At 43.4% G+C, this 13,372-nt stretch overlaps 1 protein-coding gene across 1 annotated transcript in view; it reads left to right on the top strand.

Moving 5' to 3' along the window:
• The first annotated feature begins 5,186 nt into the window (after nucleotides 1-5,186).
• LOC147628284 (transcription regulator/ zinc ion binding protein) overlaps nucleotides 5,187-13,372 on the top strand; it is a 75,640-nt gene continuing 67,454 nt past the window's right edge. The window contains exon 1 of the mRNA XM_086813361.1: nucleotides 5,187-5,707. Within this exon, the coding sequence (XP_086669487.1) occupies nucleotides 5,552-5,707 (156 nt within the window). The 5' untranslated portion in view covers nucleotides 5,187-5,551. The remainder of the gene's footprint in view (nucleotides 5,708-13,372) is intronic.

Here is a 13,372-nt window from a genome sequence, read left to right as displayed (position 1 = left end):
GGAGCATCAACAATTTTCAAAGGTACTCACATAAGTATAAGGATCCTCAAAATGTTCCCTTTGAAAACATGATATTTCATTTTCTCTTGATGTTGCGCCATTGTGGAAAGGTGGCAACCCATAACCCTAGAGCGTGGTTCCTTCGAGGGGGTGGTGAAGTCATCAGTTTCTCCAAGAGGACGCCAGTAATGAAGAGGTTAGCAGCCACCCCCCGTGGATCTGTAAGCAAAATTGCATTATCTGGCTCGTCGTCCAAGAATTGACTACCCCCATCAATGGATTCCACTTGAGTGGGTTGCACGCTAATCGTGCCTAATGTATTCTCAAGAATCATAGTGAATTCATAAAATTGATCTGCCTCGTCATATTGGTCTAGAACTAGCAGTTGGTTGGCCAAGGCCTCCCATTAACGTTGGGTCTCCTCCGTGTGAGGATACATTGATCACGTGGCGTCAGGGACATGACGCAGAAGCCCCAACATGGCGATTGCCACCATGAGCTGGGAAAACACTATTATGCCGTGTCACAAAGAGATATGTCATGCCATCATGCACTGAAGCACTTGAGAACAGCAAGATCACCAAAAGTGTTAGGGTTTAACCAACACAGTGAGTTTTGCAAAAATAATAGTAACATAGCGAAATGCACATAACACTAATAGAACATAACTAGAATATAATAATTATCTTATGTATTATATTGAATTTGAGTTAGTTCTCTCTTACAATGAGCACTTGGCACTTATATATAGTGTTTACAATGAAGATTTAAAGCAACATTAATGCCCTATTGAATCTCCGTGGGGTGAATCCGCCTAGTGTATGTTAGTGAATTCTCCTAATGTATGTTAGTGCCTCTAACATATACCATGACTCGTGCCCACAACTGCTCTGGGAGGACTATAGGAGGGCGAGCCTCGAGAGTTCTCCAGGGGGGCATGGCACTGATCCTATGAATGTATTTGATTGTCTGGAAGAGTGCCTCTACTACCATGGGTGTTGCAACAAACTTCGCCACCATGATAATATCATGTGAATATATGTGACTGTGTGGAAGAATGCCTCTACTACCATGGGTGTTCGCAAACTCTACCTGGCAAACTCTACCAGGATAATATCATATGGGACTGATCGTTTGCTGCGTATCATACACGAGAGCATCATGACTTGAGCCCTCTCTATCTTCTGTCATTTAGTAGCTGTAAGGTCAGCAAAAGGGTGCTCATACATCAATGCTAGAGTGACCACACAAGGTGTCAAACAGCCACATCTTGGTCCTCAGCTCCTGGAAATGGGTTTGGAAGTACTATCTCTCCACATGAGAGCAATATAAGCATACCCTCGCATCAATCTATCCTTTGCAACATGACTCATCAAGAAGATCGATCCTATAAAAGTGACTCCCAAGTACACATATGAGTGCAATAGAAGCATACCCTCTCATCAATCTAGCCTCTTCAGCATGGCTCATCGAGAAGACCACTCTTGTAAAAGTGACTCCCAAGTACACATATGAGTGTGCAATCTCCACTGAGCTACCCATGTAGGTGAAACTCAGTCGAGATGTGAAAAGAGGGGATGTGTTCAAGATCATATCCTTGGTTTTCCCAAGGTTTACTATATGAGATCATGCTGTGCACAAAAATCTTGTAGTGTGTCAAGATGCCTCTGGAGAAGCCTCTAGGAGCCACATGAGAATCTGCAAAGCACAATGTTAGCATAAAGTAGCATGGAAACAAGAATGCTTGCTAGTGATACGTCTCCTCCCCTCCTCTATTAATGAAGGCTAAAATCTCATGGACGTAGAGGCCAAAAAGACTGGGGACAATGGGCATCCTTGCTTCACTCCAATGGTAATGGACATCTCATCCGCCTATAACCAACTCATATAATGCCATGATCCCCCAAATCATGTCTGCTGATGGTACCCCTAAATCACGGAGTCTGTGCAATACTGTAGCTCGAGGCATTTGTAACAAATGCTTTGCATAAATCCACAAAGCAATAATAAACTCATCGGTCTCGTGCTCTAGCCTTTTCTATGATGGCTCAGATGGGTGAAGATGTAATGTAAAGTGGAGAATGACTTGCGGAAGCCTACTTGCCCTAATGCTATGTGCCCATGTCTCTTTGCTAGTGTGTTGAGCTCAATCTCAAGTACTGACCCATAAAGTTTAGCCAGTGTGTGGCCAATCATAATAGTCCTATAATTGTTGGGGTCCATGGGATGATCTCCAGCTTTATGGATGGGTGTGATATGGGTTGTCCAGGTGGGTGGGAAGCCTTCCGAAATAGCCTAGTTAAACATATGGGCTAAGATGGGTGCCAGACTCTCCCTCGCATGGGAGATGTGCTCTACCATGAGGGCCTCGTGGTCCTGTGATATACCATTATTGAGTCTCTAGATGGCTCGGGCTACCATGGTGGGTGTGAAGAAGGTGGATGTGATGGGACATGGGTGTGATGGTGGTTGGTGCGATGGGGGCCTAATCTAGTACTTTGTACAGGGATCGTGCATATGTGTGCTTTGGAGTTGCTGAAATAGAAGGTTATATAGAAGCTTTCTATACACCTTGTGTTCTTTCTCTCTTGCTCTATCTTGCCATCAACTATTGCTATATCTTGCCATCAACTATTGCTTTCATTGTGCATACTCCCCATAATTTTGACATGGTATCAGAGCCTTGCGAAGGCTAAGCTCCCCTTCAATACCCTTTTGTTTCTCTCTCACTATCATAAGCCATTCACATCCTCATCAAGAAGGACAGTGGTAGAAGAAGGTGAGAAGCAAAATGGCGTCAGAGAAGGAAGGCAACAAAAGAGCTTCATCAAAGAAGAGATTCCGTCATCATCAATAAGCTCTTGAAGCTTGGAAGAAGAAGAAGATGATGATCCTCATCATCAACAACAAGAAGAGGAAAAAGAAGAAGAAAATGCAAGAAAATTGGTAATATTTCTGGTTTTTTCCGTCAAGAAGTTTCGTCGAATTTTTTCGTGTGATTTTTCATCAAAAAGCTCCGTTTGCATTTTTGGTTGATTAATCATCCTTGAAACCTTGGAGCTTTGAAGAAGAGGCAAGGGTGTGAAGAAGCAAAGGAGCTATTGGGCAGGTCGTCTTAGCTCCACGACGCAAGAAGTCCAAGCTATGCCGCTAGTCATCAAGGCAACAAAAGCACCGTCCATTAGTAGCAGCGCCATCCTCAATGATTGATGGGGTAGTGTCGTCCGTCATGCAGAAGTTGTGCTATCCATTAGGCATTTGGCAGTTCTCACTACTATAAGCATATGGGAGCGACCAAACGATAACAGCATCCACCAGTGCCAAACGACAACGGCATCTTGCCTCAACAAACGAGCAGGTGACGCAACACGAAGTTCTTCATTTTTTTGTGTGAAAAAAATGCTATTCTCTAAGGTTCAATGTTTTTTTAAAAGAAAAAAACCCCTTCTCCAAAGGTCTTTCAACCTTTCTATAAAGTTTTTTCTCTAAACCTTTTTCAACCGGTTTTCTCTAAGCACTCAAAGGTTTTCCCTCATTTCTTTCAAGCTCGAGGCAAGCGGACTAAAAAATTATTATTTTTGTCATTCTCACTTGGAAAGTGCAAGGCATGCACAATTTTTAAAACTAAGCAAAATCGACGCATCAAGCATGAAATCCGATCCTAAATTTTTTTTGATGAACTCATGTGCATGGAAATCATCTACCATATTGTAATGGAGTTAGACACTGCCCTTGTGTTGATAAACAAGTGGTAACACCTCTCCTAAATTAATGTTCACATTGGTGTATGTATTTTTACATTATGATGAAGTGGAAGGTGGAAGCAAGAAGCATATTGAGAAGCACATGCATAAGCTATTAAAACATGGGTGGCAGCCATGTGTTAGTCTATGTGGTAGCTAGACTAAGAAAGCTAGCATGATTGGAAGGAGACATGTACGCATGAAATGTGTCTACTACGAGAAAGGATTGGAGAAGCACGAAGATGCAACCAATGAAGCCAATGTAATGAAGAATGGTATATCCAAATCCCACTTGAAGATTGTCTTTTGCAAGAAGATGGTTTCACAAAGCGAAGGAGTAACAAGGGTGGTGCACGAAGCCACTATGGAAGAGATGGTGCCAAAGTTGTTACTAAGGTTGAGAGGAATTATGTAAATTCCTTAAATGTTCCAGATAAGCAACTCTTCTAGTTGAAGAGTGAAGCATGTTTGCTAAAATTGGGAGTGAACCACATTTCTCTATAACTCATCACTTTTGTAAAAGCCTAATTTATAAAGGCTACCTACCTTGTCATCTATCCTATGGTTTAGAGGGGGTCATTTTGTTCTTGTATGTCCAATGCTCACCTTGCTCCATGTTTGGCATTGTCCCATGGTGGCATTGAGAGGGGGTGTTGAAATATATGATGTACAAGTGGTAAAGGATTAGAAAAAGAGGTCATGTATGTGTGAACACACCCCAAATAAAGTGGGCATGTGGGTGGAAAAGGGATCTAGGGTTAGCCCAACCCTAGCCCTTGGTGAACCCTATATAAAGGGCAGGAGGCCTCACTTTTTGTAACACAAACACTTGAAGGTGAAGGTTAAGCCAACTTTGGAGTGGCTGAAATAGAAGGTAATATAAAAGCTTTTTATACATCTTGTGTTCTTGCTCTCTCTCATATATGTTGCTCTATCTTGCTATTGCTTCCGTTGTGCTTACTCCCCATAATTTTGACACAAGTGGAGGTGTTGCCATAACAATGTTGAGGTTGAAGTGGAGGTGTTGCTACCATTGAAGAAGTTAGTACCAAAGTAGTTCATTCGACAAGGTGATTATGTAATACATACCAACTTTTTTGTATGGTAGGTAAGCATCATTGGCATTTATTTGAGACCTAAGCATTTATATAAGCGTTTGATTATGTAATACACACCAACTTTTTTGTATGATAGCTAAGCGTCATTGGCATTTATTTGAGACCCAACTTTATAGCATAGTCTCTTCTTCAACTTTTCTATATGTTAATGGCTATGGTGGAAAGTTGAACACGACATTCTTTCTACTTTATTGCCACTAATCTTTTAGAAAGACTGAACCATGTGTCACCATGCATTGAATCCCTTGCTGGAGACTCTTACAATTCTCCACTAGACTACACAATATGTTGAAACAAGTTTGGCATATGGTGGAAAAATGCAAATTTTTTAAAATTTTGGGGCAAAGGAGGCGCGCACACACTCTTTCACCCAGTGAGGGGGAGGGAGGGCTAGTTGAAACCTGTATCGTAGGAGGAGAAGGGTGCTGCCTTAACCACCTGCTGCGGGCTATTGTCCCCACCCCCAAGCAAATGGTAGAGTTGCTTTTAGACTCAATCTCATTTTTCTACATGACCCCTGTCATGTCCACGGTCCATGACTTGCAAAGGGACGTCCACACCCAAGGCCGCCCCTGGCACGGGCAGGCTGAATCCAGCATGGTCGGCCGGGGTAGTGTGTACGCGCTAAGTGTGTAACAGGCGCGGCAGTATAGGGGGCCTCTTCGCCTTGCTTTGTTAGAGGAAGACAAGATGGTTACCTTGACAGCGGGAGCTTGGCTGCAGCAGTCCTTGCTTCACCTCTGCTCCGACGTCCACTCTGTCATTCAACTCGACCCCGACATCGTCGCGAGCCTCGTCTCCTACTGCGAACACGCACCGCCTTTCGATGCCAAGGAATACCTCAGCGTAAGTCCCCACTACCATCAATATCTCTAAACTTCAACCTTAAGAAGACTGAAGAAGGGGCTTGAACAGCCTTACAATGATCTCCAACCAGCTTTCTTATGCAAATACAGATCGGTTAGACCTTAATCAAGCTGCTCCTAGCCTATGTCTCGCTATAGACTCTAGGTGAGAATGTCCCTTTGTCTGGGGTTGCTTGAAGGCGATTCCTAGCCTCCTTCGTTCAGCCATCCCGATCTCTGCCTTACATGTCCTGTACAGCAGTCATTATCAGCTTCAGAATTTCAGCAGCATAATGATATGTGGTGTACATTCATTTACAGGTCATTTTCGAGGTGGAAAAATGAAATGGAAGCTGCAAATCTTCAAGCTCCCCCAGATGGTCTTGGGGAGACCATGGGAAGCCCCGTTATCCCCATTTCGACCATTTCCTCTCTCATGAGTCATAAATTTTAGTTTTGCCGCCCAACTGCACTGAACACAATACATACACTTATAAACCTTATAAACTATATAAATGATTAAAATCCCATAAAACTTATGTTTTGTGGCCATCCTTCAGGCATATCCATGCTAGTCAAACCTCTGTAAAGGTTCCATATCAAATGCTGACCTCCGATGGTGTCCTCTCCCATGTGAAATGTCCATGTCATAAATATGAGCGTGTACTTGTGCACACCATACCTTGTATGTGTGAAATCGTAATTCATAGAGTTTTAGATTACCTTGCAATCCATCATACCTTGGAAAAATCTCCTGTTCACATCCATTGTAAAATAAGTCTAGGCTCACTAGACATTGTCCAAATTATAAGGGTGGACCAAATGGTGACATTCCTCCCTTCTCATAAGCAATTGTATGAAATTGTAAGATATAACATTAGTTCATGGGAAATTTTAGTTTTGAGTAGCATATCTCATAATTTTAGATCCATCTAAATCCAAGTTCTTGTCAAGCACAGGTATAAGCTGTTCCAGCTATGAAAAATCAAAGCCGAATGTACGGTGAGAAATCCATAAATTCATTAATTGTGATGAACACCACTCATTCCAATAGTTGTTAATCATGAAACCACTCTATTCATGAGTCTTTCAACTCTTTTGCCAAGCCAGTGAACTCCATACGAGCTGCCCGTATGATCCATATGCATGCACATACCATTGTGCTATGTTCTTGGACCCCATATGGGCACCACCCGTATGATCCATATACTAGACTCATAAATCTCTTTGCAGGTTCATATGCCTTGTACAAGAGCTAGACAGGTACCAATAATACTAGCCTCGCTCGTCGAATCAGGAATACCACTCGTATCCATAGCACCCCGCACGGTGATGAGAGCACCGCTCTTCCAAGCAAGGTTGTTAGAGGCGTTAGAGGCGTTTGGTACGAGGCGGGTATGGTACGCGCCTCGAAAGACTCGTATTTTTTAGAGACGTTAGAGGCATGTTAGAGGCGTCTGTTATACACACACACACACACACACACACACACACACACACATATATATATATATATATATATATATAGTGAAAGTTTAGAGAGAGAGAGAGAGAGAGAGAGAGAGAGAGAGAGAGAGAGAGAGAGAGATTAGCGTGAAGCTTTGATACCAATGTCACAAGCGGAAGCTTTGGGAGTCTTCTTTCAGCCCTAAACACCATCTTGGAACAACATGATGCAGAATGCAAGCAAGAGATGGAGAGAAGAGAGAGAGATAGCTGAGTTTCAGTATATTCATGTGATATGCAGCGGAAGTCTGTGTATTGGAAGATCCTGTCACACAAATGCTCACACGGTCTTTTGTATCCTGAGTTTCGTGAGTTTAGCAATCCACTTTAATACTTCAAACTTTAAAGAGATGAGAGAGAGATATATGAGAACTGTACACCAGATTGTGTCCCAAATTACCCACTGAAGGGTCCCCTATCCCGATAACGAGATAGTATTCTCTTTATTACTTTAGAGAGAATGACTGTGGACTGTAGATAAGCCAAATGCAAGATCTCGGAGGATTGGAAGCCTGGCTGAATTGTACACGGTTGTAGAAACATCTCAATGAATTGATCTCGAGTCTGTGCACTCTTTCCAAGGGCATGAGGAAGGGTTGCACACCTGAGGCTGAGAAAGGACTGTGGTGGACTGTTCTAAGCTATGTAACTATGTTGTAAATGCTTATGAATGATATGTTACCTTCACCAGATGACTGTTGCATGTATGGATGATGCACAGAAGGTGGTATACTGCTGTAGAACTGAAAACGCAGGGCTGGGCCGCTGTAGAACTGCAAACGCAGGGCTGTAGAGAACTGGACTGCAGGCGACTGTGATGCATGCAAAAACGCAGAGATATATGCTGTTTTGGGACGTGTGGAAGTGTTGAATGGCTGCGCCTATGATCTGCTGCAAGGACTGTTGAGCTATTGAATGTCTACTGGACTGCTGCGTTGATGTACAAGTACTACTGTATGGCTGATTGAAGCAAAACGCAGGTTCTCAAGGCTGGAGAAGCAAACGCAGAAGCTCCAATGGTGTTGGATTAGTCTAGGGCTGAAGGCGGAGATGCTCCTAAGGCTGAGGATGAAGGGTGCCTAGCTCACTGAAGACTGAATGCTTGTAAGGTCCCTTCCAAGCCATGTATGTGTCTTTTAATATAGATTTCAATAAGGAAAGAGAGTGTACTTAGAGAAGAGTGAGACAATAAGACTAGAAACATTAGGAAAGTGTTAGAATAAAAATATTAGCTCCAAAATCTTAAAAGAAATAAGAAGACAAGAATAGTTCTATTAAAAAGAGATAAGTATCTCCAAAAAAAGAAATAAGAAGACAATAATGGTTCTATTAAAAAGAGATAAGTATCTCCAAAAATAGAAATTCGAATTTAGGTGATAAGAGGTCATATTTAGAGTACTTTTACATATTTAGAGTCCATGCATACTAAAAATGTGGAAAAGCAACGCGTTTCTAAAGATGACGCGTTTGTGGCTATATACAGACGTTTTTGCCTATTCTACCCGCGCTAGCTTGTAGACTAGATGTCTTCCGGTTCTTTTGACTGGTTATATGACCATATTCTGAGTTTTTATTAGAGAGTTATGGCTCAAACAATTTGCTGATTCAGTCAGGGTCTCTACCCAAGGAAAACTGTAAGAAGGTAGCAAGTAGCCTCAAGGTAATCCTAGAGCTTGAGATGTATATATCCCTTCATTCTTATCTAATATCTTAGAAGAGAAGGTTAGATTGCTATGGTCTTTCGAAGGAAGAGACCAAAACTCCATAGCTTTTCTTTTAGAGAAAGAATAGTATGCCGTAGCCCTGTAAGAGAAGGCTTTTTTGCCATAGATCTTAGAAAGAGAGAAGAGTCATAGTACGAGTAAGAGGAGATAAAGCTTGGGGATGATTGGATGATTTTAATCGTAAGACAAGGTATTAGAAGACTCTATTCTCATATGTCAAGTTCTAAAGCTCTTGTTAACGAGCAAAGGCAACGATAAACGACAAATTTCTATAAGGTATATATATATTTTGTTTTTCAATTATATATCATTCTTAGGGGTTGAGGTATGGCCCCGGCTTCTCTATTAATTGTTAATAGTGATCTATTTGATTGATTTACTATTGAAAGTTTGTATTCTTTTAAACAACAGCATATGTCTTAATAAAGAATGTCTTATCGTAATCTCAAGTTGAAATGCTAAAAACTTTGTGAAAAGGATTGTTTTCTTAAGAAGGTAACATGGATTCTAGTCCTATGGTTTAGTGAGTAAATGGATTGTTATCTTGGTTAAATTAAGATACAGGTACAACTCTCCCTGCCTTGACGCTGCCTTGTTCTTGTGCTTGTATAGCCGGACGGCGGAGACGTTAGTAAGGTCCGGAGTTGGTCCATAGTATCCCTCATACCATTGGGAGAATGAGGTTCGCCGATTGAGGCGAGTGATTGTGATGCTGCCTAGTTCTGAGGGCCCAGGCTAGTGCGGTGAATTAGCCCACCCTAGTGTACAGACATCTCTCTGAGGGGCGGGAGGATCGAGCGATGGAACCTGAGAGGGCGACAGGCCGCCTTGAGTTCTCGCCAGCGGCCGACGATGAGGTGTATGGTCCCGTAGGGTTTTGCCCAGCATGTAGAGGGTGGAAGGCCGAATTCTAGATCATCGGCGGTATAAAGGAAATCTAAACACAAGGCAATTCAAGTTCATTCTAAGGTCATTTTTTAATGAGCTAGTTTTCTTTTCTCATGAAGAAGGGACAGATTGCAGATCAAATAAATAGCAATAATGTGCTTATAACATCATCAAATTCACAAGGCAATTCACAAGACATTTATAACAGCTCTAGAGGCATGGATAAGGAGGAATTGATTCATTTCATAATGAACAAACAAATTTAACATTATCCTACACATCAAGGGAGGGCACTTACCTCCTCGTGACTAAGTGACACATCATGAATCAGGAGGGATCTATGGCAAAGCTTGAGAACACAAGCTAGACGCACAGGCGGCACGGTGACCAGCTAGCCCCCTAGCAGCTCAGGTTTGATGAACGATCCTGTACCTCTGGAGGAAGATAACCTCCAGTAATGTCTGCTTGAGCCTTTTCCTCAGGGGTTTTCTTAGGCTTGGATTCCTTACCCCCTGAACTAGAGCTAGGACTGTTGTCTGTCTTAGTGTCTTTAGAAGATGAATTACCCTTCCCCTGTTGGGGTTTGGTACTGGACTGTGATGACTGCTTGGGCTTGCCTCCGTTCATCTTCATTTCTTCATTCTGAGCGAGAGTCAGAGCTCGGTCATATGTACTTGGTTCAAAGTTACGAACTGTGAACCGAATGTTGAGTCCAATCCACGAATGAATTGCTCCATCTTGGCCTGCGCAGATAACCCTAACTGCTGTGCTAAAGCGATAACCTTTCCGGAAACTGAAGCACTGGGGATCCGTTCTGTCTGAGTCCATAGAACTCATCTTTCAGACCGGTCATGTACTAGGGCGGGAGAAATCTGGTCTTCAAGTCATGGACAAAGATGTCCCAGTCAAAGGCTGTGACACTTGTGGCTTGGTCTGTATGAATACTAGACCAATGCTGCCACCAAGTGACTGCCTCACTAGTGAGATGGGGAGCCGCTAAGTAGACTTTATCTTGTGGGTCTGTGATCCTAGCTAATGGAAAATGAGCATTAAACTGATGAATAAATTGATTAACTGATGAATGATCACACTTACCATCATACTTACTGAAGTTTGGTTGACTGCGAATGACGGTGGTTGATGTTGCTGCGGACTGCGGATTGCGGATTGGTGACACCTATGACTGGGGAGACTGAGGAGAGGTGCTGATACCTCAAGTGTATGGTCTCCTTTTCTTGTTGGTGCTCGAGTAACATACGTTCTCGATCAAGCTCACGTTGGTGTTCCCGAGCGGCGAGTTTAGCTTGACGCCAGTCTTCGTCGATCCTGCGTTGGGCTTCCTCATAGTCCCGTCTTTCTGCTTTTACTTCTTTCCTTTGGGCCTCATCCTCTCTCCTTTGTGTTCCATCTGAAAGAAGAGGGAGATGTAGTCGGGTGCTGCTGGAGGCGGAGGAGGACGTGCTGCTGGTGCCTCCAAGAGTTGGAGACGCTCCATGAGCAATGCCTTCTTTCTGGCGAAAGCTTTGCACAAGCAGCCTGGCGTTGTACTTATCCAAGGTACAATGGGCTTTAAATTTGGTGCGAAAGATCCATTTGGTTCCAATGACGAGGGCGATCCTCAATAGACCACATGCCATTACGGTCAATGCTTTCGAGTTCTTGTTCCATAGCTTGTTTCCAGGATGGAAGTTTGATAGCATCTTTCCACGATGTTGGCTCATTATGCACATAGTTTGCGGAAAAAACAGAGGCAAATGTGGCATGAGGAGTGAGCCTGGTGGACCAACGAGGATCGTCCAAGGGAGTATCATGAGGAAGCATGCCATAGTCACGCATGGTTTGTTGGTACCAGTGGGGTAAAGGGTCCCTGGGTGGCTGTCGGGAGGAGGAAGGCTCCTCAAGAGGCGGGGTAATAGTTGACTGATTGGGTTCTTGTGGCACAGTTGGTGATTCTTGTTGGGGTGGTACAGTTAGCAGAAGACGAAGTAAATCTCGCTCATCAAAGACAATGTCTCGACAAACGAAGACTTTGTTTGATCTAGGATCAAAGACTTTGTAAGCCTTTGATTCAGAAAAGTAGCCCACAAAAATGAGCAACTAATTCCTTGGCTCAAGCTTGCCCCTTGTGTCATTTGGAGTGTGTGTGTATGCACGACACCCAAGTACACGAAGATGGGAAACAATCGGTTTTTCACTATAAAATGCCTCGACGGGGTCATGTGAGGGATAGCAACTGTGGGGCAACGGTTCAGAAGGTACATAGAAGTGTTGACCGATTCTGACCAAAGGGGTTCAGGAAACCCTGTTGCAAAGAGCATGGAGCGTGCCATGTCCATAACGGTGCGATTCTTGTGCTCGACCATTCCATTTTGTGAGGGGGACTTGGTGGAGGTGAGTTGGCGTTGAATGCCCTGCTCTTGCAAGAACTCGTTAAATTGATGGGAGAAACTCACCACCATTGTCACTGCGAGCAATCCCAATTGAGACGCCCATTTGGTTAGTAACTAACCGAACCCACGTGGAAAAGTATTGGAAGGCAGCTGATTTATGCTTCAGGAAATACACCCACATGTACCTCGAATAGTCATCTACAATCAGCATGTAGTAGAGAGACCTATTCAAGGAGGGAGTTGGGGATTACCCACTCAAGTCAAAATGAATCAACTTGAGTAAACCCTGAGCACGATGAGTAGCATGATGTGGGAATAGTGTACGATGCTGCCTACCCATTTGACATGGCTAGCAGACATCCTTTGTCAGTTTGAGGCATGGTATGCCTTCAACCAACTCGCCTCTAGACAACTCATAGAGTGTGTCATAGGGAAAATGACCATAGTGATAGTGTCATAGTCGTTCAGTGTTCGAAGGAGCTTGAGTCACATAAGCATGAACCTGATGAAACTCTGAACCCTCGGAGGATGGCTCAGATAAAAAATTAGACATCCGGTATAATCCATCCTTCTGAGCTTGACCTCTGGCAACAACAAGACCGGTAGTCTCATCAATTACCTCGACAACTTGCTTGTTGAAGTAAACTCCATGACCGAGTTGGATCAGCTAGGATGTAGAAAGTAAGTTGAGGCCCAAGTTAGGGACAAGACAAACATTATGCAAAGTTGCCTGGTTGGGGCCTGTGTTGATGAACATTTCAGCATTGCGTGCCATATGGTGTGTAGCTCAATGGAAAGGCTTTCAAACAACGGTTCTAGGGGAGGTTGATCCTCCAAGGGGTGGAGTGAGAGTGCCAGACTCAATACTCAGGAAAGAGGACCAGAGACAATGTTCAGGGACAAGGCACGGATGGAAAGGGCACTAAGCATAGATCATCAGAGTTAGAGCTGAGTTGGAGACCGGGCGGGTTTTCAATGAAAAGGTTGCCAGAAAGGGAAGGATGACAAGGGGACTCCATGCGGCGTGAATAGACAATGAGATGATGACGGTCATCCAATCCTGTCATCAAGTTTAGCAGAGGGGGATGTCATGTACAAGACATGTGCAGGGCTAATCTCAAAGCTAGTCCTAAAGAGGCAACAAGATAAAGAACCAGA

This window comes from Cibotium barometz, chromosome 19 (genome assembly GCF_041138505.1).
Source record: "Cibotium barometz isolate CiBa-2024 chromosome 19, ASM4113850v1, whole genome shotgun sequence".
Lineage (NCBI taxonomy): Eukaryota > Viridiplantae > Streptophyta > Polypodiopsida > Cyatheales > Cibotiaceae > Cibotium > Cibotium barometz.
This window is presented reverse-complemented; position numbering and strand designations above follow the sequence as displayed.